The 27317-nt window shown below is 42.9% G+C and overlaps 2 protein-coding genes and 1 long non-coding RNA gene across 3 annotated transcripts; 2 read left to right on the top strand and 1 right to left on the bottom strand.

The window, feature by feature from the left end:
• The first annotated feature begins 3155 nt into the window (after positions 1-3155).
• LOC123091202 (uncharacterized) lies at positions 3156-5570 on the top strand. Its single transcript, XR_006442962.1, has 2 exons — positions 3156-4213; positions 4349-5570. It is a non-coding gene; the product is annotated as an uncharacterized lncRNA (long non-coding RNA).
• A 17388-nt stretch (positions 5571-22958) lies between these two features.
• Positions 22959-24653, bottom strand: LOC123091200 (polygalacturonase). The gene is made up of 4 exons (XM_044512631.1): positions 24057-24653; positions 23683-23972; positions 23374-23602; positions 22959-23281 (listed from the first exon to the last, which is right to left on the bottom strand). The coding sequence occupies exons 1-4, from the start codon at positions 24636-24638 to the stop codon at positions 23030-23032; spliced, it is 1353 nt and encodes a 450-aa protein (XP_044368566.1). The 5' UTR covers positions 24639-24653; the 3' UTR covers positions 22959-23029.
• Positions 24654-24755: 102 nt separating this feature from the next.
• Positions 24756-26245, top strand: LOC123091201 (26S proteasome non-ATPase regulatory subunit 13 homolog B). The gene is made up of 2 exons (XM_044512632.1): positions 24756-25341; positions 25845-26245. Exons 1-2 carry the CDS (start codon positions 25216-25218, stop codon positions 26178-26180), a joined length of 462 nt encoding a protein of 153 aa, XP_044368567.1. The 5' UTR covers positions 24756-25215; the 3' UTR covers positions 26181-26245.
• Positions 26246-27317: the final 1072 nt, after the last annotated feature.

Genomic DNA, 27317 nt, shown 5'->3' with positions numbered 1-27317 from the left:
ATATACATATATTTTCATACTGCCCATCTCTCGAATATATACAAAGCCCGTCTATTCTGCTAATATATACACTGTCCATCTCTCGAATATATACACTGCCCGTCTCTTTCTTTGAATGAATTCTCTAATGTTTGCAAACAATGAATTCTCTAATATATACACAGCCCGTCTATTCTGTTAATATTAGCAGAATAACTATTTTGATAATACTTCCGCACTGCACGCTCAACGCAAGTGCACGTCATTTTTAAACCAAGTGTGCTGCACAACTCAATCGAGTGAACTTCGTGTCGAAAAAAATTGCACGCGTTGTTTTTTGGTACTGTTTTCACTCTAGTTTTTTAACCGCTTATCGGAATGACGCATATAATATATCGTTGGAAAGCTATGGATTAGGCGCAACTTCTCCATGTTGAACACTTTTCGAGATTTCTCACGGTTTAAGAGCAGTTTTGAAAATGGTGCGGTGGATGACGAGTGGCAGTGAGCGTTTTTTTGAATTTTTTTCTAAACTGATTGTCGGAATGAAGCAAATGATACGTCGTTGAATAGATATCGTCGAGGCGCATCTTTTTTATGTAAAACACTCTCTCCGATTCCTTACCGTTTAAGAGCAGTTTCAAATTTACTAAATCGTGGAATTATGTTTTTTTTTAAAAAAATCATTTTTCGGTACTGTTTTCACTTTTGTTTTTGAACCATTTGTTGAAATGAGGCGTGTAATACGTCGTTGGAAAGCTATGGATAAGACGCAACTTTCATATGTAGAACTTGTTTTCAGATTCCTTACGAGTTTAAATTAATTCTGAAAACAATGCGGCTGCCGGTGAGTAACAGCGAACGTATTTTCGTAAATTTGTTCAAACCATTCATCGGAATGATGTAAATGATATGCCGTTGGAAAGGTATCGACGAGGCGCAACTTTTGCATGTAGAGCACTCTCTCTAAATCATTATGGTTTAAGAGCAGTTTCCAAATTACTGAAATGCGGACACTCTGTTTTTCACGACACCAAAATCGACGAGACGCACTGCATCGGACATAAAACTGCACTGCTTCAATCTAAATACCGCACTGCATTTGCATGATTTTTTAAATACATTTTTATTTTAAAATGTGTGTACTGAAAAAGTTCTTTGTGTTGGACTTTTTTTGTAGACTAAAGTGCACTGCATTTTTGCATGTTTTTAAATGCACTTTGTTTGAAATGGACTCTACTGAAGATTCCTTTGTAGTGGATTTTTTTCAAGACCAAAGTGCACCGCATTTGCATGATTTCTTAAATTTTTTTTTTAAATGTGTGCACTGAGAAGTCCTTCGTGGTGGATATTTTTTGTAGACCAAAGTGCACTGCATTTTTGCATGTTTTTAAATGCATTTTGTTTTAAAATATGTGTAGTGAAAAGTCCTTTGTGGTGGACTTTTTTGTAGACCAAAGTGCACTGCAGTTTTGCATGTTTTAAATGCATTTTTGTTTTGAAGTGTGTACTGAAAGGTCCTTCGTGGTGGACTTTTTTGTAGACCAAAATGCACTGCATTTTTGCATGTTTTTAAATGCATTTTGTTTTAGAATGTGTGTAGTGAAAAGTCCTTCGTGGTGGACTTTTTTGTAGACCAAAGTGCACTGCAGTGTTGCATGTTTTTAAATGCATTTTTGTTTTGAAATGTGTGTACTGAAAAGTCATTCGTGGTGGACTTTTTGTAGACCAAAGTGCACTCCAGTGTTGCATGTTTTTAAATGCATTTTGTTTGAAATCTGAAGAGTCCTTCGTAGTGGAAATTTTTCAAGACCAAAGTGCACCACATTTTCTTCCTGGTTTTTTACTGCACTATGGCAACAGAGAAAAAACTTGAAATTTTTTGCTGCCTTTTTGGCAACAAGAGAATTGCATTTTTTTTTTCAGTTTCCATATCTGCAGACAACTCAAATCTAGACTGCACGGTGCCAGACGGGTGTGCTGCTTACACTCACGCAATGCACTGCACGGCCAAAATCAACAGCAAAAAAAACTGAAAATAACACACACAAAATTTATGAGCTCCAAGCCCAGCGACCTGCTGCTCGTCCTTGATCTCATGGCGACAGAGGACACAAGTGCTCAGGGCGGCGGCCTTGCTGGAAGGCAACAGTCCAAGAAAAATCCTATGTTATGGCTCTTCATACTGCACCTATCCTGCAACCGAACCACGTGAAGATCCCGAGCGAACTGCTCTCTCTAGTCGGAGGCATGGTGTGCTGGAGAAGGTCAAGCTGGCGCGAGGTGGAGCTCCTCGACGCACGCCAGATCCGCGAGCACTGCACGCCGGCATCCCACGGAAACCACAACGAGCAGAAAGGCGTGATCCCATAGCCGGTCCTCACGCACAGCTCCCGCGCGGGGACATGCCGTCGGGGGTGGAGTGCGCATGCGCCAGTGTGCACTGCGACCAAGAAGGGCTAAGGGGGCAGGCCGGATCCGTGGATGAAGAAGGTTGGGGAGGCCGGTGCCACGTTCCTCACGCACATCCCATGTAGATCAGGGGGAGCGGAAACCGTCGGCTTGTCGGACGCGGTGGGCAGGCCGAATCCCATCTAACGTCGGGTCGGGGGAGGGTGGATTGAAGGAATAGTGGCACCGCCGCCTGCGCACAACGCCGTGGGTGGCGGAGAGGAGGCGCGCCGTTCGGCGGCGTCGTGGCGCTGGCCATCTAGTGCAGCGGCACTGGTGCGGCCAGTGGATAGGGAGGAGGCTGGAGGGGAGGCGCCGGTCGGGAGGTGGGGATGGGGGCGGCGCAATGGGAAGAAGGTTGGAGGGGGGCGGCGCCAGGGAAGGAGGCTGGAGGGGACGGCGCCGGGGGAGGAGACGAAGGTAGTTGGTCGTGGGGAATTGGGGGAGGCGTCGGTTGGGAAGGAAGCGAGACTGAGAGGTGGTCGAGTGGTGGACGTGGGACGGGTTTTTTTCTCTATTTGTGTCGTTCGAGTCGGGTAGGTGTGGGATGGGTCAGATGTTAGCAGAATAAGATTTAGTGTTAGCAGAATAAGGTTTTAAGGGGTGTTATCATAATGGACCCATCCTATATATATATATGACAACATTATTTTAATCCCATAATTAAAATAGTTATTTGAATCACGGCGCGCCCTATGTGTAGAAGCGGAAGACGTGTTCCCGAACTCAGAACCTGTAAAGAAAAAAGGAGAAAGAAAAGCCCACCCCACGACCGACGACCGCCGACCGCTCCTCCTCCCACCTTCCCCGATCCCCAACCTCCCTGGATCCCATCGCCGGTGACCGCCTGACCTCCGCCGCCGCACGCCTGGCTTCTCCTCCTTCCGTCTCCTTGCCCGTGTCCAGCGTGCACCGCCGGCCCTCCCATGGCGCTATCGCCGCGGCCACCCACTTCTCCTACCTCCCCACGGCGAGGTGTGCCTCCACCGCCGCCGTGACCCGAGCCGTGCATCTCCGGCGTGACACCTCCCCACCACCGCTGCTACCCCATCCCGCCCCTACCCCCTCCTCCGTCGCCGCCTGCCGGGCGGACCTCGATTTCCCTACAGGAGGAAGGGGTTCTCGCCGGCTACGTGGGAGAAGGCCAGGGAGACGCGCGGGTCATGCGGGCGCCGGTGTTGCGTAGCAGTAGGGCGCCGCCATCGAATTTTTCAAGGAGATGCGGCCCCTTCCCCATCCAACTGCGACCATGGCGCTGTCCAACCTCGTCTGTGCGCGTAGTCCATCCTTGTTCACTAGCTCGCCAGCAGAAGTGAGACCCCCCTGCCCCCCCTGCCTCCTTCTCCACCTCATGTGCTCCTTCAGGACGCGGCACTGATAGCAAATGTCACGGCGTACGTCCAGTTCACTCAAGGGGGCTCTCTCTGCTTCTCCGTTGTCCTTAATGGACCACTGACCCAAACCCAGCGCGCTTCTGGATGTTGCCTCGGGGAAGAGCAAGTTCCAAATGTGAAATTTGGTAATTCAGGTGGCCGGGATTCGTGCTTGTGTGCGGCGGGCTGGCAGTTGAATCTGCTCCAGCAATTCAGTTATTTTCAATTTTTCCATGTGCAGCAGCACATGAATATGAGTGTATGGAAAATGTGTATGTAGACATTGAGAAAGTTCAGTATTGTTTCTTCTAGCTTGCTCATGCAGCTATGCAGATCATTTCTTTTCAGGCCATCCCCGTCCAGCCGTCCTGTGGTAGGAAGGTCGAGCCCATCGCAAGCTGTAGTTCACGGTAGTCACCCGGTCATGCCTCCTTCATCCTTCCCCACCTCGCCCTATGCCTCGACCAGCCGGTTGGACATCTTGTCAAGCTCGAGAACCTCTATTGCAGAGCTAGCTAATGGTTCTTCTTTTCCTGCTCCCACAGCTTCCCTTTCAGCCGTTGAAGCTACAGATGGAGCCCGCAATGCAACAGCGTCACCCCAACGGCCATGGGACGGTCGACGATGGCTGGGTGTGGTGTGCGTCTCTCGGACGTGCTCGGCGTGCTGCCGAGGGGGCTGCAGTTTGAAGTGGCTGGGTAATGAAGTTCAGAGAATGCTTTTTTAGTACATTCAGAGAAGTTGCTTTCTTGTTTTTTGTGATATTTTGGCTACGCAAATACTTAGTGCAGAGAGGTTGTGACCTTTGGCTCCTCTCATCCTGAACACTTGCACCACAACCTCATCTCATGGGTAAAATGACTATTAGTAAATTGGCACTAAAAATGAATACAGAATAAGTAGAAAGACAAGATGACCTCATCTCACTTGTTCCATCTCAATATAGCTCAAGCTTTTTAGAAACTACATTTGACACAAAGCATTAAATTGATATAGTTGTGCTAGCTTCTGAAGTAATTTTATCACTTTTGCAGGTTTGCCAATTTATTTGTAAATGCTTTGTTTTCCACTAATTTATTTCGAAATGCTTTTTTTCCATAACAATTATTTTGGCATTAGCAAAACAGAAGTTTTGTCTGGTGGCGAGAGACCATGCAGGTTGTTTCGTTACTGGAAAAATGCCTGAAGCATGAACGCGTATTTGGTCCGTGGCGTCGTGCTTCGCGTCGGCGACCACCGGGGCTCCTTGGTCCATGAACAGGTTTGCTCAGTGGCACGCACAAGCCGAGGAAGCTGCAGTCGTGCCTGGATAAAGTTCAGTTGTCGCTGAAGCTTCTGTTGTTCTCCATCGCGCGCCTGTAGAGTGTCCATGCAGGTCGAGTAAAATTCTCATGGAAGTTCAAATAAAAAAAGCAGCTACAGTGCAACCGTCGGTGGCTATAATGCGTGGTGAAAACTGAAATCTGAAACGAGTGTTGTTGGATATAGTAGGCAGCAGATTTTCTGAGGTTTGTTGGTGAACGCAACAACAGTAGTTTGTGCCATTGGGGCCGTGCGGCAAGCAGAAATCTACACCTGGATGTACTCTCTCTGTCTCTCCTGAAATTCTAGGGCTAATCTAGTTGTAATTCTATCTCATCTATTTGTATTTTCTATCTCACATACCTGAACATAGTAGCAGACTAGCAGTGTTGTATGGTCGGTCTATGTGAGGGAGTTTGTGTGAACGTGGTGTTTACTTTTCTTTAGGAAGCCATTTTTTAATAATGAACTATATCCCGCCCGCCCACTTATATTCTTCTTCAGTACAAGAGATGAAGTTCATTTATACGTGTATATATGTAGACGTAGTGTACATTCTATTTGCAGTCTGGAAGTCCAGAAAAAAAAAGAACCCTAAGTTCAAAAGCGAATAAAACATTAAAAAAAAATAGACGATGAGCTTCTCATCCCTATTGCAATCTGCAAGCTGCCTCCAACCTTTGGCAGTATTTGTAAAAATGATTGTGCATATTTTTTGTTACCCCATTTTTAGTTACTGATTGAAGAAAATTTTGTTCATCAGGTGAAAGAACTTGATTTCTTTTGTTCCTTTATGGAGGAAGAAGGTCACCACAGAGGTAGGGAGAAGGTCACCATAAAGTCAGGGAGAAGGTCACATAAGGTGCAGAAAGAATGTCAGAGTTCAACAATGGGGTGTGTGATCTTTGTGTTGTTTTTGGGGTGCAAATCATGGGTATGTGATTTCACATCCTGTGTACTATTGATATGGCTTCTCTTAGCCTTGAACCATTTGCCTACAAATATGATAGTCGCAATGCTTCCGTCATGTGTAAAGAAAATTAGATATGTACATGTACACAACCTACAACAACTTTACGGGGAGTTGATGGATTATTCAGTGGTTGTTGCTGCCACTACTGATTTTTTCTTGAGACGGTCTTCATCACCAATCAATAATTCACTTGTTTCTTGGTTGCATCTAGTTCCCTCGCTCCACCTCGACACCGATTCCTTTAGCTAGATCTCCCTTGTTATTTTGTATTCTTATTTTCCTTTCATAAATCATTTGCTCTGAAATCCGGATCTGATGATGTAGCTTTGACTATTCTTGAAAACGCGGTGAAAATTGTACATGCTCTGTAGGTCAAAAATTTGGCTTTAATTTATTTTTTGTGAACGTCAAAATGTTGTGTTCGAGAAGGTCGAGTGTGTTATCTCAGCAAGTTTAAATAAAAATTAAACATGCAAGGTAAAACATCAGAGAGTTGCAATTTTTTAGAACTTCAAGTGACAAACAAAATTGAAAAGACCACAAAACAAAATTTAAGTCTAGAAAAATCACTTCAAAACAATAACAAGAAAAAGAATGTTCTCTTTGTTATCAAACAGAAAAAAAAATTAACGAAAGGGGTATGCAGTTTATGCATTTTGTGAAAGAACTAAGAAGTTCGAGTTAAACTAATAGAGTAGTTTGATTTTAATAAATAATTCAGTTTTTTTGTTTCCATAAATAAAATCCAGAAGTTCAAATTCTAAAAATAGAGAAGTTCAAAAATCATAAAAAGGACTTTCATTGTTTCTAAAATTAAAATAGAAGTTGAAATTGAAATAATTGACAATTCAATATTTATTACAAAACTATGATATTGTCTTTAATGAAATAAATAAATCAAGAAGTCCAAATTACAAAAATAGAGAAGTTTCATATTTATGACAAAACCCAGATTTTCCTTGTTACAAAAAAATAAAATGAAGAAGTTCAAATAAAAAAAAGTAGAAGTTCGATGGATATAAAAAACTCAAAAAATTTCGGTTTCTTGGAAAAATGAAAGTATGAAGTTTAATTTTAAAAAATGTTTGATGCTTATTTAAAAACATATTTTTTCTAAGAATAAGATTAAAAAGTTCAAATTAAAATAAAAGAGAAGTCCAAATATTATGAGAAACTCAGATTTTTCGTGTTACTAAAGTACAAAAACGAAGAAGTTCAAATTAAAAAAAAAGGAATAACTAAAAAATTAAAAATAGATTTCCCCATTTCTAAAAAAACTCGAAGTTCAAACGAAAATAATGAAGTGGTTTGATGTTTATTTAGAAACTAAGATTTTACCATTATTAAAATACTCAAATATCCCTTAGTATTGAAGAATCAACCATGAAGTTCAAATTGAAAAAAAGATTAAGAAATAAAACAGAAAGTCCATATTAAAAAGATGGAGAAGTTCGATGATTATAGAAAATTTAGATTTTCCTCATTATTAAAAAATGAAAGCAAGAAGTTCAAAAATAAAATAAAAAGAAGTTCAACTTTTAAAAATAGAGCGCTCCAAAATTTCATAAAAAATATTAAGAAATAAAACCAGGAAGTCCATATTAAAAAGATGGAGAAGTTCGATGATTATAGAAAAACTCAGATTTTCCTCGCTATTAAAAAATGAAAACAAGAAGTTCAATTTTTAAAAATATAACGCTTCAAAATTTCATAAAAAAGGATTAAAAATAAAACCAGGAAGTCCATATTAAAAAGATGGAGAAGTTCGATGATTATATAAAACTCAGATTTTCCTCGTTATTAAAGAATGGAAACAAGAAGTTCAAAAATTAAATAACAAGAAGTTGAACTTTTAAAAATAGAGCGCTTCAAAATTTCATAAAAAAGATTAAGAAAAACCTAGGAAGTCCATATTAAAAAAATGGAGAAGTTCGATGATTATAAAAACTCAGATTTCCCTGGTTATTAAAGAATGAAAATAAGAAGTTCAAAACTAAAATAACAAGAAGTTCAAAAATAAAAAAACAAGAAGTTCAACTTTTAAAAATAGACCGCTTCATAATTCATAAAAAAAGGATTAAGAAATTCAGATTAATATTCATAAAAAACTCAGATATTTTCACTTAACAGAGAGAAGTTCAGATTGATAACTCCGAGAAGTTCACGTACTACACAGTGTGCATTTTGTATTAAAAAAAGAATGAAAATGCAAAGCATCAAGTTTTATTGCTAGAAGTTCAAGTGCTCGACTCGAGAAAGTTCAAAAATTCGTGTGTGGGAGAGGTTGAACAAAAATACGTGACAGAAGTTGAAGGTAAAAACAACAAGAAGTTCAACTAGTGCAAGGAATGCATTTCAAATGAGAATAAAAGTATAAAAAATTAAAATTTTAAAAGGTTTGTTGAAAGAAGTTCAAGTGCTATGTCTGGGGAAGTTCAAAAATTCTTACGAGAGAGGCTCATCTTGTATTTCCATGTTCGATTTTTTCCGTATAAAAATCGAATACAATTCTTTACCCAAAATATAAAAAGGTGAAGTTCAAATTGAAATAACACAGAAGTTCAGAGTTTATTAAAACCTAGTATTTACCTTTTCAAAAAATAAAAAGCACAAAGCGATTTTTTGCATTTTTGAAAACAATCTCATAAACGTAAAAATGGTTGCTAGAAGTTCAAGTGCTCGGCGAGGGAAAGTTCAAAAATTCTTGTGAGAGAGGTTCACCGTGTATTTAGATGTCCAAAATACATAAAAAAATATGTTGTTTTTTGTGTTTTAAAACAATTCTCTCAAACCAGAGAGAAGTTCAAAGTGATAACAACGGGAAGTTCACGTACTACATGGTGTGTATTTCATATAAAAAATACAATAAAGTGAAACAAAGTGAAGTTCAAACAGACATGCCCAAGAAGTTCAACTACTTCACGTAGTGCAAAAAATAGCACGTCAAAAAACAACACATCAAAAATTAGAGTGAAGTTCAAACAGACATGCCCGAGAAGTTCAACTACTTCACGCAATGCATTTCCATTCACGATGAAGGAAGAAATCATGATCTCGTCATTTTCTAATTTACTTCAAAAAGACAGGAATATCATTTATGTAAGTTCAAGTCCTCGGTCGGAGAAAGTTAAAAATATATTATGAGAGAGGTTTGTACAAAAAGAATATCATTTGTGTAACACTGACGAAAATGGATAGGAAAATGACAAACAAAAATATGTCACGGAAGTCCAACGTGAAAACAGCAGGAAGTTCAACTACTACACTGAATGAATTTCACAAGAAAAACTTTTAAAATCGTCGCGAGTATGAAAAAATGATCAACACGAAGAAGTTATGTGTTTGTAGCAGCTTTCCATCGGTATACCACTTGCTTAATTCCGGTGAGTGAATGAAGAGCTACGAGCCAAAAAAAAGCACGTGAAAAACAAAGTGAAGTTCAAGCAGAAATGCCATAGAAGTTCAAGTACTTCACGCAATGCATTTTCGACGAATCTGTTTCGCGATAAAGGCAGAACGAGTGATCTTGCCATTTCTAAAATTACTTGAAAATGGCTGGGATTCAGAGGAAACCATCAACATGAAAAAGTTTCGCATTTTTCGTAGCTTTTCAACAGTATATTATTTGCCCCGTTCCAATGAAGTTTGTAGAAATTAAGGCCAAAATAGGTTTTTAATCATTTTCAAAATCAACGTAAAACCGAAATGAATTTGCAGAAAGAATATATGCCAAAAAGTTTTGCATTTGTTCAGGCTTTCCAACGCCATACCATTTTCTACATTCGGAATGTATGATTAAAAAATAGATTGAAAATACCAACTTGGTAGAACTTGTACCGTTTTCTAAATTACTCTTAAACCATTCAAAATTAGAAAAAACTTTCAACATGAGAAAAAATTGCATTTTCATAAGCTTTCCAACGCCATATCGTTTGTCTCAATTGGATTAGGCGTTTAGAAATGGCAATGAAAATACGAACTCGGTTGTTCGGTTTGCAAAATTTTACGATTTTCCACATTACTCTTTAACCATAGGGAATTAGAAAAAACTTTCAGCATGTGAAAGGAGCGGTTTTACAGCAGCTTTCCAACATCATATTATTTGCCTCATTTCGATAAACGATTTAGAAATGCGATCGAAAATACGATTCATGTTTTTTATATGAAGAAAAAACGGTTTTCAAAACTGCTCTTAAACCACTTACATTTTGTCATAATTTTAAGTTGGGTCATGATACTGGTGTCCATAGCTTTCCAACGATATGTCGCAAGCCACATTTGGGTAATGTTGACAGAAGTTCACCCTAGCACTAGGGGAAGTTCAGGTCGAACAACTCAGGCAGTAAAATTGCAAAAAACGCAATTTCATCATGATCCGAGAGCAAAATCCGCCAGCGAGCGAGATTTCTATTTAAAACCACTATTTAGTTGCTAAAAAACTTTTCTAGATTACACTAACATCATATAGAACACTACTAACCAGAATAATTCACGGGGGAAGCCACGGTTGCAAAGATAGCCCGAAGGTCGGGTTCGTACAGAGGGTAGTTCAGGCGCGCGTACAAACAAAAATATGTCACAGAAGTTCAACGTGAAAACAACATGAAGTTTAACTACTACGCTGAATGAATTTCAGATGAAAAACTTTTAAAATCATTGCGAGTATGAAAAAATGATCAACACGAGAAAGTTGCATGTTTACAGCAGCTTTCCATCGGTATATCACTTGCTCAATTCCGGTGAGTGGATGGAGAGCTACGAGCAATGGATAGAGATATACGAGCAAAAAAAGCACGTGAAAAACAGAGTGAAGTTCAAGTACACGTGCCGAGAAGTTCAGTTTCTTCACGCGGTGCATTTTCGAAGAATCAGCTTCGCGATAAAGGCAGAACGAATGATCTCGCCATTTTCGCAAGTACTTGAAAACAACTAGGAATCAGAGAACACCATCAACATGAAAAAGTTTCGCATTTTTCGTAGCTTTTCAGCGGTATATTATTTGCCCCATTTCGATAAAGTATGTAGAAATTATGGTGAAAATACATTTTTACCCATTTTCAAAATTGACATAAAACCGTAAGGAATTTGGAGAAACAATACATATCAAAAAGTTTCGCATTTGCTCAAGCTTTCCAACGCCATATCATTTGTTGCATTCGGACGTACGGTCAAAAAGTAACTCGAAAATACGAACTTGATGGAATTTGTACCGTTTTCTGAATTACTTTTAAACCGTTCCAAATTAGAAAAAACTTTTAACATGCAAAATTAGCGCATTTTCACAAGCTTTCCAATGCCATATCATTTGCCTCAAATGGATTAGCCGTTTAGAAATTACATTGAAAATACAAACTCGGCTGTTCGGTTTGTGAAATTTTACGATTTTGAAAATTACTCTTTATCCACAGGGAATTAGAGAAAACTTTCAACATGTGGAAGAAGCAATTTTGTAGCAGCTTTCCAACGCTATATTATTTGCCCCATTCCGATAAACGGTTTAGAAATGCGATCAAAAATATGATTCATGTTTTATGTATGAAGAAAAAACGATTTTCAAAACTGCTCTTAAACTGCTTATATTTTGACAAAAAGTTAACTTGGATCATGATATTGGTGTCCATAACTTTCCAACGGTATATCGCAAGCCTCATTGGGACACATTTTAGTTGAAGTTCAACCTAGTACTCGGGGAAGGTCAGGCGCGTTACTCGGAAAGTTCATGTTGTGATCAGAATATTATTCTGATCCCGTGATCAGGATAATGTTTATATATATATATATATATATATATATATATATGCGTGTGTTCATATATCTTTTAATATTATTGAATACCATCGTAGATATTATCTAAATCATATACACAAAAAAGGTTTCTAGTGTATATGAGGCAACCATATTGATAAAACTTCTAGGGAATAGCAAACGAGACTTGCAAGTTGGGTTCCATGGTAGAATCATTGCAAAACCAAAAATGTTGTCGATTGTACTTTTCCGTATGACTCGGTTATGTGACATGTTTGTCTAGATTCACTTAATTTGATTTGCCGCAAAGGAGATCTCCTATTCGTTTCTCAAATGAAAAATTGTTAAGGCCTCCTTTGGTTCATACACTACTGGAATCAGAGAACCTGTTTACTGGCAGACGGCAAATGGGAGGGCATGTTTGCCGTCTGCTGGCAGATGGCAAAGGCCGCCGTTAACCACCTAACGTGGCTAATGCATGTTATTTGTCGTTCATATTCTTTGTCGTCTGCCACCGACGGCAAAGGGCCTTTGCCGTCCGCTTTGAGGAAGCGGCAAAGAACCTGTTTACCGTCATTTTCTTTGCCAGGCAGCTTTGCCGTCGGTGGTAGACGGCAAAGAGGTTTGTCGTCTGGCTTTGGTGCCTTTGTCGTCTGCCAAGGCAGACGGCAAAAGAACCCGATTCCTGTAGTGATAGGAATATTGTAGGAATTGCAAAGGATAGGAATTTTGTAGGAAAAATCCTTTGGAGCCCTTTGATTTGTAGGAATGGATTCCTATTCCTATGTAGGATAGGAATCAATCCTTCACATTTCAAAGGAAAAAAACATTGGCCTGGACTCAATGAAAAAATTCCTATCCTATGCATCAAATGACATCTTTATTTATAGGATTTGAGGTGCATGTCATCTTACTTCCTATGATTTTTCTATTCCTATACTATTCCTATCCTACGAACCAAATGAGGCCTTAACATTGAAATCTAGTTATCATAAATTTATTGTGTTAGTAAAACATCCATCGTAAAGAGATATTAGCATATTTAAACTCAACTTCACCGGTCGAATTGATTTGCCTCTACATAGTATAAACTATTAGTATTTGGTGAGAACTTGGTAGATTGCGACTCTATTTTACGCATTTAAATAATCATTCAGATGTAATGTATAATTATATAATGTTTATTAGTATCATTTGTAATTGGCGCCCAATGTGGTCGCCTCTTTTGCCCCTCCTATGGGCCTGCCTGGAGAGGAGGAGGCTAGGTCAGGAGACGGGTAGCAGGTGGATGCGATGCTAGCTGGGTTTTTGCATATGGGTGCTGAAGAGACCAGTACTGGAAGATGCTAGCGAGAGAGGAGGGGTTGCTTTACAGGAGGAGGCGAGGAGCAAAATACAGACAAAAAAGATAATTCAGTTCAGTTCCCGGGCTCATCTACATCCGTTGAACATTAAAAAAAAGATCCTTTTTGGTGGTGCAAAATGCTCAAATGCGAGATTTTTGTGATATTTGGACATTTGTGGAGCTCGTGGCAGAGAAAAGACAAAATCAGGTGTGAACTGTGTTGTTTCCAAAAGCTTGTTAGCATCCGAAATCTATCCATTTTGCCACAATCTCCTTGAACGTCCAAACTTCATCAAATTTTGCATGGGCATCACATATATGAGCATCTTGCACCATTAAAAAAAAGAGTTTTTTGAAATTCCTTCCTATTTAAAACAATTTTATTGTTCACAGTCGGGCTCATTGAGCCCAGAAGCAGAATAGCGGGGGTTTTGTGTGAAGCATGAGAAATTGAGAAGGGTTCGTGTAGGTGCTACCTTTCGCATGTGTCCGAGTCTGTACAGGCGAGGTGACCAACTTGCTGACTGAGCCTATCTCTCATTTTAAATGGCAATCCCGCATCACTTGATCACAGTACTGTTAGTATGATGAGGCAGCGGGTAGTTTCTTTTTTATTTTTTTGAGCAAAAAGCAGCGGGCAGGTGGAATGTTAAAACTACTCCCTCCGTTCCATACTATGGGATGTAGGGAATACTCACTCCGTTCAGAAATATTTTTCATCGAAATGGATAAAAAAGGTGCATCTAGATGTATTTTAGTTTGAGATACATCTCTATTTATTCATTTCGATGATAATTATTTTCGGACGGAGGGAGTACTAGTTTGCAAGCATTGAACTCTTGTTTTTTTTTTCCTTTGACAGGAGGCCGAATTGACAGGGGCCCGTGGTGCCACTGTACATATATGCATGCAATGCTGTATTTTGTGGTGTACATATCCCAAACTAAAATTATCGCAAGGCCCAAGACGAACAAACCTGCAAGGCCACAACTCCACACTCCGCACAACGTGCTACGCTTGGTACAGATTGTTTGGATTGATCATAGTCCAGATTTCCTTTTTTTTTTTGCGGGGACATGCTCCAGATTTCCTACTTAGCAGCCTACGGGCAGGTTGTAACCGAATAATAGTTCGTTAAATAAATCCCCACTTTGATGCACAAAAAGAAACCCCAAACTCCACACGCTGCTGCAACCTACTTCATGTAAAGCATCGCAACTAGGAGTACTTTACCTACCGAACGTGTGAACGATGCAACTATGGCTGGTTTTGAGTTTCTGTTTCAAAAATATTTCTGATTTTAGTTTTCATTTTAATCACAGGACCAAAATTATCACTTGAATTTGATTGAGATCCAATCCAACTTTTTTAACCCAAAAGGTTATTTGAAAATTATATGAGATTGTGTGTATTACCATAACTGTTGACGTATTTTGACCGAAATGCCTGCATGTACCGAAATAAATTAAATTTATGGAAGTTTAGATGATATATTACACCCAAAATTGAAAATCATGGCACAAAGTGCTTAGACTACAAAAGGTGAATTTATAACTCTCTGCATGCACAATGCGTATCACAGCCGTTGCTCCTGCCTATCAATCTAAGGGCGTCTTCAATGCCGATCCTCAAATCAGAGTCACTATCTGTCCACAGACACGGGAGCCGGCCATCCAACACAGTGCCATAAATGTCCATGGGCATTTCAAATGTCACTTGGACAAACAACACATTTCATGCACATGACGATTTTCATTTAAACAAAAGCGAACATGACTTCTTTTTTTTACATAAGTTATCCTAGTCTAAATCTTCGCCGACCATGCAGACGGCTGTATTCCACGTCCTATTCTTTCCTAAGTCCGGCGAGGAAGACCAAGACATAGGACACAAACGTGCCCACGTCTGTCTCCCATGTCCTACTCCTTGTGGGGGTCCGTTGCCTGGAGGTGGAGGTGAGATCCATGATGGACATGGACGGGCCAGCCCTGTGGTCGTTGCTGCCCATGCGATCTCCATTGTTTGCAAGGTTGTGTGCGCAGCAGGAGAAGCTCTTGCCTGCAAATATACCATCAATGGGCATGAGTTTAGCATGGAGAGTACTATCTTTGTGATGGTATCTGTCCTCCGGGAGCGACATTTGTCAAGACCATCTCTGATCCAATAGCTAGCCAAAACAATTTACTTTGCTACAGACAAGAAGGTGCTAGAAATGATGTTGAGAGGGCATTTCAAGTCCTCCAAGACCGTTGCAATTGTTCATGGACCTACTGAATGATTGGATGGAGAGACAGTGTGTGTGGTAATGACAACTTATGCGATCATGCAAAACATGATTGTGACAGATGATGATAAGACAGATTCACCAAGGTCTAGATTTTCAACAAATGGGTGTTCTTGCCTATCTTCCATAGCAGAAACTGAAGGCATTTGCGCAATTTCTTCAAATGTGTCATTAGATTCGCATTCGAGGAACTCAGACACGACTTCGGAATTATATGATTGAGCATTTGTGGGTGTCTCATGTGAACAATTAGAACATGTGTCCGAATAAATTGAATTCAAATTTGAGCCATTTTATTTCAAAAATTTATGTTTGGATTGTAATATTTATATTTGAATTGTTGTTCCATTGGAATATTTATCTTTGAGTTATTGATGTACTATGTTACTTAGCTTTGATTATTTTCATTGTTAGGAGTAGGAAAAGAAAGGAGGAGATGAATATTTGAGGATAGGGTTGGATATCAGTCGCTTGGCCACGGCGTCCATAAAAATGATCCGCATTAGGGTATATCCAACGCGAATCACCAAAGCGTCCACGAATGTCCATAGCCATCCGTCGAGACACATTTAATCATCCAAAATTGGTCACCAAATCGGTTTGGACCCGTCGACGTTCAAAATCCCACATATTGTCCCCAAATCGGGAGGGGGTTATAGGGTAGTTTGGGGTTATAGGGGAGTTTGGGTGGTCCGTCCTGCCCACTATCAGTTGGACTATGTCTGCTCACAACTCATGTTCACCTGACCCACTGCGAATCACAACCGACAATCCAAAATTGAGGGATGTCGTTTGGTCGATCCGCCTGACCAGCTGTACACAGAAACGTCCAAACGTGTTCGCGGACATTTGTTCACCTGACCCTTAGTGAGTCTTTCATTTATTTATTTTTACCTTTTTTACGGGGAAAATCTATCATTTATTGACGGTGATTTTGTTTCTTTCATAAGACCCTCAGGTGTAGGGAGGTCTAGGTACTTTTGTTTAAGGGTGAGGGTAGATCTCAATCATCTCAGTCAAGTAACAAAACATATAAGAAAAGAAACAAAAGAGTTTGAAAAAAATTTACACGGGTCTCTACGTTTTTTTCTAAAAAAGGAGGATGACCCCCGGCCTCTGTATCTGGGAGATGCATACGGCCACTTTATTGATTATTCTCGAGGACCTTACAAAGTATTACAACAATGAGCTTGAATCCACCATCTTGACAACACATGCCGCTACTCCTATCCAAAATGATGAAGGGGTGCTAGCTGGGCCACTACCCAAACCACTCACCTAAGCCTAACATCAAAAAGCTAGAAACCGAAACATATTCGGAAGCCCCAGCCGAGCCACATACCGTGTCTGGGGCACAATCCGGTCAGACACACTCGTGTGTCGTCGCCACCATCTTCCACATGCCCGTCTTCAGATCATATTGAGGCTTCTACCTTGTCTGGCCACTCTGCCATCGACGTCACCATGACGCCAGACAGCAACCTCCTCCTGCGCGAGTCCATCTCCGCGCATCGGGCGGCGAGCCTCCACAGCGCCATGCCGCCGATCTTCGCCGCCATTAATGAGTGAGACGAAGTACCGCTCCACCACGGCATGTACAGGGTGAGGGAGGGCGAGGTCCCCATCGGAGACACAGCGGAAGAGAAGCACCACAGCCTTGAGACACTGCCCGGAGCTGCGACGCAGCAGATCAGGCGGGCCGCCACTAGGAACCAGATAAGCTCGCCATGCAGACCCAGCATCCCCATGCCCGACGCCTTCAAGAAGGTGACGACGCTGTGGCGCCGCCGCCGCTTAGCCACCGGGGCTAGGGTTTTCACCCGGGCGCAGGGAAAGGGGGGAGGCAGGGGAGGTTTAGCCTCGGCGCCGCCACCAAGAAGGGAATGGCGTCCGGGACGCCATCGACGCCGTGACCGCCACCGGCGGCCAAGGGTTTCCCCCGGCCAAGCACCCTGCCGCCACCTCTGAACCAGCCACAACATCCGCAGGCGCGAGTACGCCGGAGATCCAGGCCGGCCGGAGGTCATGCATCACGAGCGGACCCGGATCGCCTCCGATCTGACGCGGGGAGCCCGGGGCCTCCCCGTGCCAAGACCTGCACCCACCGGACCTCGCTGCCCGCGCAGCCGAGGGGAACCGGCCTACCTCACCGACGATCACTCCCCGCCGCCGGGGAAGCGCCGTCCGCACCAGCGAGGCCGCCGCCTCAGATCCGGACTCGCACCACCGAAAGGGAGCGATCTCGCCCCGCCGCCACCATCCCGGGAGCCGGCGCCGGCTTCGCCGGCCGTTCCTCCGGTGGCGGCGAGGTTGGGATGAAGATGGGAAGTGATGAGGACATGACTACCTTGGATACGAACAAAAATATTGCATACATGCATATTTGTTAGGTGATTTCTAGTGCAAACTATTCAATGATCTATTTATATTATCCAGAACAAAAATACTTCACACACTTTTGTGTTTTGTCTAATTGCAGGTGTATGGGACATTTGTACAATTCACATATGAAGATAAGGGAGAAAGAGATGTTTAAGTGCTGTTCAAAAAGTTCTCTCGCGTCACTTTTGGGCCAAGAGAAGATAGAGTCCAAGTCTCTCACGTTCTGGATTCAGATTCGGACTGCACAGACATACCTGACTCAAAACGCCAACAACTTTTTCATACGGACTCCAAATTGGGTGATTCTTTTTTTGTTGGAATCTAGATTTTGTGCTCTTTCCAGCCCAACTGGGTTCACCTTCAAATTCGTCCGGAGCATTGAGATATCGACGAAACAATCAGACGCTGCAGCAGAATCCGAGTTAAACAACAAGTCCAAAGGTGTTGCATCACCTCCACTTGGGCCCATGAGCCTTGTACGACCTAGGGTTGGTTTTAGGATGCCTTGGGACGTTCTCCCACCTCCTTGGCTGCCACCCCTTCCTCCTATATAAGTAGATCCATCTAGTAGCTTTTTTCTTGGGATTTGTTTAGTTAAAAGTTAGCCATTGCAACTTCGTATACTTCGTTTGTGTCCAACGACCAGACCAAGACCGCTTACGGATCCCCACCTTTATTAGTACTTCATATATATTCGCAATATTCAGATTGCTTTATTATATTCTTGCTTGTTCTTCGATTGCTTGCAGGAATAGACCTTCGTGGTCAGGTTGATCGTGCTCCGGCGTGGTCAATAACCTCTCGGAGTTGGTTTAGCGATTGCTAAGGCGCAACGTCATGCATGTTTGTAGTCGGATCATCAAAGTCGTCTCTACCAAATCGATAGTTATCATCTCATCGAAAGATTGGGACACCCCGCCTCTATCAAGTGGTATCAGTTTTCAGGTTGCTCGGTGAGAATTTCCAATTATCCCTAGATTTGATTTTTTTCTTACCTATTGTCCAAGAAAAAGCCACAAAAAAAATTAGATCTATTTATCTTTTGTCCAAGCCAGTCCAAGCCTTTGCAATTTTCTTTTCATTGTTTGCATTATTGAATTGTGGTTGCATCGCCATGTCGAGTTGCTGGTCTTAGTGTCTGGTTCCTTTAGAGTTTTGAGTTCTGTTCACATTAGTCACGCCGCCGCTGCATCATTATCCCTTCCGTTGTCCATCATCCCATCCATCAATTTCCACCACGTGCTACCCATCGTTCATTATCATAATCATAGTTGAGATCGTTCACATCTTCACTTGATCCAATCTGCATCTTATCTAGTTTATTTTGGAAAGAGTGAGAAAAAAAAGACGGAGAAAAAAAGCGAGAAAAAAAGAGAAAAAAAGAAAGAAAAAAAAGAGAGAAAGAAAAAGAAAAAAAGGAGGAGAAAAGAGAGAAGAAAAAAAACAAATTCCGGATCTATCTAGACTCAATCTCGTAGTTGATTTCGGATTGGAATCTGTTTTGTGCACTGTTCAGTAAAACAGGTGTATCTCCCTCATACGACGTCCGTTTTGGCTCCGTGAGTACTCAAATTAAAGCTAGCGACGAGCCACATCTAAATAGTTGCAGAAGCTAGTTCATTATTTGGCACCTCAAAATCGGCTTCTAAATAGGTCTTTTTGCCCTCCAAAGTTCGTGAACATAGTTTGTTCTAGTTTTTCAGGCCAGATTTATAATACTTTGACTCTTCATATCAATTTGGAATTGAGTGATTCTTTTTGCATTAGAAAGCTTGAGTTAGTAGCAAACTTTTCAAGAGGAAAGTTGGAGAGAGAGTTGTTATATATCCTGCTTGGCAGTTGTTATTCATTATTATCTTTACTGCCGTTGTGCTCTTCACTTATATCTTGCTGTCCAGAGCTACGTATCCTTCATTGATGCTAGTTGTGCTATGCCGTGACCTCATTAGTGTTCTAGGCTCGCGTCTCTAGTCCGGTCTAGCCTAGGACCAGCACAGTACCGTCGTTGAGCGTTTATTCAACATTGCATCTTTGAATTGATTATTGCTAATCTTTTACTACCATATATAGCCAACCCAGCTCCACATATTTCTACACCGTGTATACATACGTTTCCCTGGCAATCGCTTTACTCAATCTTAGGAGTTAATTGACACCGCTGGTTGCCGATCACCGCCTGCTGCATGGTAAGAACTTGTAAGACATTGATATTTGCTTTACTGTGAGCGTTTTACCACCACATCCTAGTAGTTATAGGAACATTATTTTTGGATTTTGTTTCTTGTTTCTACTAATCATGACAGGATCCAGAGTCAATTCATGGGCTTTGTCGATCGCGGGAGACATGCCACCGCCTATGCAAATACCACAACCGTCACGAGAGGTGCACAAACATCCAAATGCACATGATGAGGTTCATGTTTCTATACCACCATTTAATGGCTGTTTTAGACCTGCTTTATATATTGAATGGGAGTTAGACATAAATAATATATTTGCTTCCCATAATTTTGATGAACATAAAAAAGTTACGGTTGCGGTTGGTTCTTTCACTGGTTATGCTCTAGTTTGGTGGAGTGAATATTGTCGGTTACACCCTGATTATGTACCTAATACTTGGGATGATTTAAAACATGTCATGAGAGATAGATTCATCGATGTTTATTATACTCGTGACATGATTAAAAAACTGGAACATTTAAAACAAGGTAGTGACACCGTAACAAAATATTATGATGATTTACAAACTACCTTGTTGCACACATTTTTAGAAGAAAGTGAAGAAGATTTTATGGATAGATTTTGGGGAGGATTAAACTATAATATTTAGGAGATACTAATTCATGAAGAGTGCTATCCTATGGATCATTTGTTTCGTCTTGCTTGCAAAGCTGAACAAAAAATAAAACGACGTGTTTCCCACAAGGAGAACAAGCGCACGGTGCACATTCTAACTGTTGATACAAATGTTTATTCAACTACTAGGAGTACTATGACAACTGCATCTGTTGTTGCGAGGACTACATCATCTCCACCATGTGAAACATCACCATCGAGAGTGCCTACATCATCTGAGTTGACTATAAGAGGTAATGACAAAGGTACAGATTTTCCACTTTCACATGAGAATGATGCATGCCTAGTTAACTTGAATACATCATGTGTTGAGCTACCCACTACTTTGATCACACCACCTATTTTAGAGGACTATGTTGATAATTTGACTTTGCCATGTGATCAAACAACTGAAATACCAACAATTTTGAGTGCACCCATTGAATTAACTATAGATGCAAAAGAATCAATGTTTAATCATTTTGATATGACCTCTAAATTTGGTGATGATTCTGTGTCCAATGACTTGTTGCATGTTTGCTTATTTAAGCATGTTGTAGCATGTAAATTTGATGCAAGTAAGGTTTATTCACCAATGTTGGGATGGTTTAATGATGAATACTGTCAATCTTTTGATAGGAATAAGAGCTTCACTTATATGTGCAAACTGAGTTGCAATATTTTCATGCCTTCTACTTATGATAATATTTTGGCTTTATATTTTATGATCTATGAAAGTTACTCATGTATACATGTGTCATATGTGCCAAAATCAAGGGAAGTAAAAATGGATGACATATACATATATAACATGTATACCTTGTCTCTTTTGTTAACCACATTTCAGATTAAGCAACGTCGAGGACGGCTTTATTCTCAAAAAGGGGAGGATGATGAGGACATGACTACCTTGGATATGACCAAAAATATTGCATACATGCATATTTGTCAGGTGATTTCTAGTGTAAACTATTCAATAATCTATTTATATTATCCAGAACAAAAATACTTCACACACTTTTGTGTTTTGTCTAATTGCAGGTGTATGGGACATTTGTACAATTCACATATGAAGATAAGGGAGAAAGAGATGTTTAAGTGTTGTTCAAAAAGTTCTCTCACGTCACTTTTGAGCCAAGAGAAGATAGAGTCCAAGTCTCTCACGTTCTGGATTCAGATTCGGACTGCACAGACATACCTGACTCAAAACGCCAACAACTTTTTCATACGGACTCCAAATTGGGTGATTCTTTTTTTGTTGGAATCTAGATTTTGTGCTCTTTCCAGCCCAACTGGGTTCACCTTCAAATTCGTCCGAAGCATTGAGATATCGACGAAACAATCAGACACTGCAGCAGAATCCGAGTTAAACAACAAGTCCAAAGGTGTTGCATCACCTCCACTTGGGCCCATGAGCCTTGTACGACCTAGGGTTGGTTTTAGGATGCCTTGGGACGTTCTCCCACCTTTTTGGCCGCCACCCCTTCCTCCTATATAAGTAGATCCATCTAGTAGCTTTTTCCTTGGGATTTGTTTAGTTAAAAGTTAGCCATTGCAACTTCGTGTACTTCGTTTGTGTCCAACGACCAGACCAAGACCGCTTACGGATCCCCACCTTTATTAATACTTCATATATATTCGCAATATTCAGATTGCTTTATTATATTCTTGCTTGTTCTTCGATTGCTTGCAGGAATAGACCTTCGTGGTCAGGTTGATCGTGCTCCGGCGTGGTCAATAACCTCTCGAAGTTGGTTTAGCGATTGGTAAGGCGCAACGTCGTGCACGTTTGTAGTCAGATCGTCAAAGTCATCTCTACCAAATCGATAGTTATCATCTCATCGAAAGATTGGGACACCCCGCCTCTATCAGGAAGGGTGAAGGGCGGTTGGATCTGGGTTCCCCCGTCGCCGCCAGGGAGGGCGACGCGGGGGACGGGTCTCTACGTAAGATCTCACGGACTGAGGTTTCGTTAAAGTCTCAGTTAACTTAGATTTAGCAATCCCGTTTGTGTATTTTACTTCAAAATTTGCCGACAGCGCCATGTTCATAAGTACTCCCTCCGGTCCTTTTTAGTCTGCATATAAGTTTTATTTGAAGTCAAAGTATCTCTACTTTGACCACACTTATAAAAAAAATTATCAACATTTACAATACCAAATCAATATTTATAAATTCAGTATGAAATGTAGTTTCATAGTATATATATTTGGTATTGTAGATATTGGTATTTTTTAATATAAATTTGGTCAAAGTTTGTTGAGTTTGAGTTGACACAAATCTTACGCGGAGTAAAAAGGACCTGAGAAAGTACATAGCGTATTGTATCCAACAATAATACTGTATTTTAATTCGTCATCTCACTTGTACAAAAACATTTCCCAGTCGGCCAGGCAACTCGGCGGAACAACCTGCCCATGCGCGACCCCATGCGCGTTCCTGCAGAGGGACTCGGCCGCTCGCCGCCTTTCCCCGTACCCCAGCCAAACGTTACGCGTGGTGATTCCGGTGCACGGCCGGCTCGGGCTGCAGTCGAACCGCACCGCCACCGGCGTGGCCGACGTCCCCTCGACGTTCGTGTATGACACGTTGGTGATCTTGATTCCCGAACCCTGAAAGTAATATAGCACACCGTGTCGGCACTCAGCAGAGCTCCCTGAAAATACAGTGTTGACAAGAGTGTGATGATGGACGGGTACGACACCTCGGTGGGGCAGCTGATGTTGCCGGGGCAGTAGTTCTGGTCGACGATGATCGGGTTCCGGACGTCCCTCATGACCACGTCCGAGAAAGCGACGCCGTCGACGAGCCCGCTGTTGGCCTTCGCCCACGACTTGATCCGCAGCCCGTTGGTCGTCCCGGCGAGCGTCACGGCCTTCACGGTGATGTTCCGCACGGCCACCTGCTCCGGCGTGTCTCCCAGGCTCCCAATACTGGCAATGGCACAGCACACGGAAGAGATTATTAGACACTTATCAGCAGTGGATGGACAGGGTTGGGCCTCGTCACTCGCCTGATGCCGTGCCCCGGGCCGCAAGTGACGCCCTGAATCCACACGTCCGACGAGCCCTCGACCATGGAGATGCAGTCGTCGCCGGTGCCGATGACAGCGTTCCGGATGGTGACGCCGCTTGACTGCTTGACGTGGATGCCGTCCGTGTTGGGGCTGTTCCCCGGCGCCGACACCACCGTGTCCACTATCGCCACGCCGGTGCTCGCCTGGACGGTGACGTGGATGCCCGCGCTGTTCAGGGACGTCAGGCCTTGGATCACCACGTTCCTCGACCGGTAGATCGTGAACGACTGCGACGGAGCATCCCCAAATCATTTGGGTTTATGGATTATCTCCCGGCTCATTCTTTTTCTGAAAGAAAAGCACGTACTGACCCTGGTGGCGGCGGGGCAAGAGGAGTCGCCGCCGGCTCTCCGGCACGCCCAGTAGGCCTGGCCCCTGCCGTCGAGCGTGCCGCCGACGACGGACACCCCGTCCACGTTCTGGAACACGATCCAGAGCTGCACGCCGGCGTACGGCACGGGCGCGAGCACCGTGCCCATGATGTTCACGGCCACCGCGCCTCTCCGGCACGGCCCGCTGAACCTCGCCCTGGAAACCAAGAACTCGCCTGCCGGCACGACCACCGCGGACGGGCCCTCGCCTTCCGCACCGCACGCCGCGGCCCACGCGCGGAGGAACGCCCCCGCGCAGTCCGTCCGGCCGTCGGCCACGGCGCCGTAGTCGACGACGCTGTAGGACGCCGCGGAAGCGAGCGACACGCACAGGTGGGCGAGGAGAGCAAGGCCGGCGCGCCGTCGTGGCGGCATCGGGCGGTAGCGTCTCGTGGGTCTGCGCGTGGCCGGAGATGCGTGTGTCCACAGTGCATCGGGCTCGTGACTTGCAACTTTGCAGGTTGTTGGTGGATTGGATGGATTGCTGGCAGCTTGGGAGTTGGGAGTTGTGTTAAGCAACATGGTTGATAGGTACGTGGCGTTTAGCTTCGAGCGTGCAGGACGAGTGTTTCGTGCCTTTGCAGTGTTTATGGAGTGATCACTTGTAAGATTGGGTCATGTGCACATGTTGCTACATTTGGCCATCTGTTCTTGTGCATCCAGAGCCTGGTATTCGGCGGTCCTTCTCCGCGCCATTGTCAACCATTGACGTGGAGAGCGCGGCTCATTGACGTGAAGCCTTGCCATCAAACCCTTTAACAGTCGCGCAAGGGGCGATCGCTGAGCCGTGCCACGTCGATGTATATACTGTCCCTGTGATTGGTTGGTGCGTAGTTACCATCCACCCCAGATAACACCTCCCCGCTAACCTCCATCTATTATCCTCACCACGAAGGCAGCCCACTCACGCGACCTCCCTCTCCCTCGTTTCCTCTCCCATCTAATCCGCCGCCATTAGCAGCGCCAGCCAGCGGGAGAGGAACTGGCTCTGCTCTCCCATGCAGCCACACCAGCTTCGTCGCCTGGAGGGAGGAGAAGATGGCGGTGGCGGCTTCGATCTATGATCTGCCTCGATGCGGGTCTCCTCCAGTGAGTGCCTATGCGGCGACGGCTACGGCGACAACGAGTGAAGGAGATGAAGTGGAGGCAACTCGAGGGCCTCCTAGGGGGCCTGGTCCAGTTCTCCCCCGCCGCCTCCTCTGCTCGATTTGGCCTCCAAAAAAAGGTGGGTAAGGCGACTCCCTTTGGCTGAAGCTAGCTGATAAACTCGCTGCTGCCAAGTCCCTTTTGGGTGTCTTGCACAAAACGGTCTGTCTTGCTTCAGTTCAGAGCAACGTCTTAATTCACTCTTTTGATTTGTTAATTATATATGTTACGACCTGCACTTTGTTATGTTATGCGACCTGTGATTCACGGGCCGTCTGATGATGATATTGAGCATTTTTCTCATGTATTACAAATATCATGAGTCTTATGATGAAGAGATGTCCAAGTAGCTGCATGTTTTTGGTTCAGTTCAGTAGCGCAAAAATCTGAAGAAGTATAATCATAATATTTTTGTTGTCTAATATAGTAATATGTCACAGATGTACATGTACCACATTTTCTGTTCTGAAAGTTTCATCATGATTTCTGAAATACTTGCATTACATTTGGTTGCTTTCTCGAGATATTGCTTTCCATGTCACGGGGCTTATCACCACTGTGTGGTCTTTTCCTTTTGTATAGGCAGGCGATGCTCTGATTCAGCCGTATACTCATTTCATCTCTGATTTTGAGAGCAAGATCAATCTTCTTAAATTTTCTCACTTCGCAGTAGTAGTTTCACTCCAGTATTCAGATAAAGATGCTGGTATAAGCTATCTCGAAGGCGTAATTTCAAAACTGCGTGATACCAAGGAATCACGGGTTGAAGAGCCCATTCTGTATTTGAAGATGCAGATTGCAAGTTTTCTTCTTGAGAAAGGGAATCAAAAGGAGTGTAAGAAACTGGTAGACGAGGGTAAAACCACTTTGGATAGCATGGGCGATGTTGATCCTTCAGTACTTTCGACCTATTATTAGTTATGTTCTCAGTACCATAAAGTGTGTCAAGACTATTCTGAATTTTATAAAAATGCTCTTCTATATCTTGCATACACAACAGTGGAGTCACTTTCAGAACCACTCAAACAGGTATTGTTGCTTGCCTGCTCTTTCGGCATGAAAAATTGGATTTGATGGTTGTTGTTTCCGATTTCCAATAATTACCTGCAGAACCTGGCATTTGACCTCTCACTTGCTGCTTTACTGTGTGACAACATATACAACTTCGGGGAGTTGCTTTCCCATCCAATTGTATGTCCTTATATACTTATAATTTATATGTACCTTTATCTTGTCTGGTTACACTTTACTACTTACTCCTTCCTTGCCATAATTCTTGTCATGGTTTGTTGTGGCGTGAGTGGGATTCGGTTCCACGCCAAATCAAGAAGTCTACTCCGGCTGATTAGACTAGCAGGTCCATCCATCCATGTACGCTTTTCCTTGTATGCCTGAATTTTTTCAAGGGATCGGTGGCAGCAAGATCCACGAGGAGCACGAGGCGGTGCATCAAGATGGGCAAATACGGTGTGGCAACGGGGTGGGCAAGAAGATGAGGGGATTGAGGCGAGGTGTCAGGACCCCGACTCAATGCCACATCGATATAGCGTGTAACACCTCATATCACTTTGCGGCCTCACGCACGGTATTCCCACGGGTGTCGCCTTACCTTTGCCCGGGACCGTTTGCGCCTTTTGGCACACGTATATGATAGTGTCGCTAGCATCCATATGATAAGGAGCCTGGGCTGACATGGCTAGTCGTGAACCCAAAGTGGCACAAACTTACAGGGACAGGCATCCATGACCCAGCATCGAACGTGTCGGTCATCAGCGAGTGAATCCAGGCTGTAGCACTGGGCTAGCAGGACTTCGGTGAACCGGGCTGTAGCTGGCTAACAGGACTCCGGAATTCACCGCGTGACATTTCCCCGAAGGGACAGACATAGGATAGAAGAAGGACACATGCCGGCCAGCCTAAGTGTTCCGGAGCAGTAGCAAGCTACTATGGAAACACTAGGAGACATTTCCCGGTATGAGAGGCTACTAAGGATAAACAACTAGATAGTCAGATCCCACACATACCAAGCATTTCAGTAACATACACACAATATGC

This window comes from Triticum aestivum, chromosome 4B, assembly GCF_018294505.1.
Source record: "Triticum aestivum cultivar Chinese Spring chromosome 4B, IWGSC CS RefSeq v2.1, whole genome shotgun sequence".
NCBI lineage: Eukaryota > Viridiplantae > Streptophyta > Magnoliopsida > Poales > Poaceae > Triticum > Triticum aestivum.
Note: the sequence above shows the minus strand (reverse complement) of the source record. Positions and strands in the feature narration are given on the sequence as shown.

Bases quoted from the DNA above. Each gene is read 5' to 3' on its own strand.
- LOC123091200 (XM_044512631.1), bottom strand. From the start codon at position 24,638: ATGTTGCTTAACACAACTCCCAACTCCCAAGCTGCCAGCAATCCATCC. The intron at 23,603-23,682 runs GCGAGTGACGAG...TGCCATTGCCAG, and splicing joins GGCCCGGGGCACGGCATCAG to TATTGGGAGCCTGGGAGACA. The intron at 23,282-23,373 runs GTGTCGTACCCG...TATTACTTTCAG, and splicing joins ACATCAGCTGCCCCACCGAG to GGTTCGGGAATCAAGATCAC.
- LOC123091201 (XM_044512632.1), top strand. From the start codon at position 25,216: ATGCGGCGACGGCTACGGCGACAACGAGTGAAGGAGATGAAGTGGAGG. The intron at 25,342-25,844 runs GTGGGTAAGGCG...CCTTTTGTATAG, and splicing joins GATTTGGCCTCCAAAAAAAG to GCAGGCGATGCTCTGATTCA.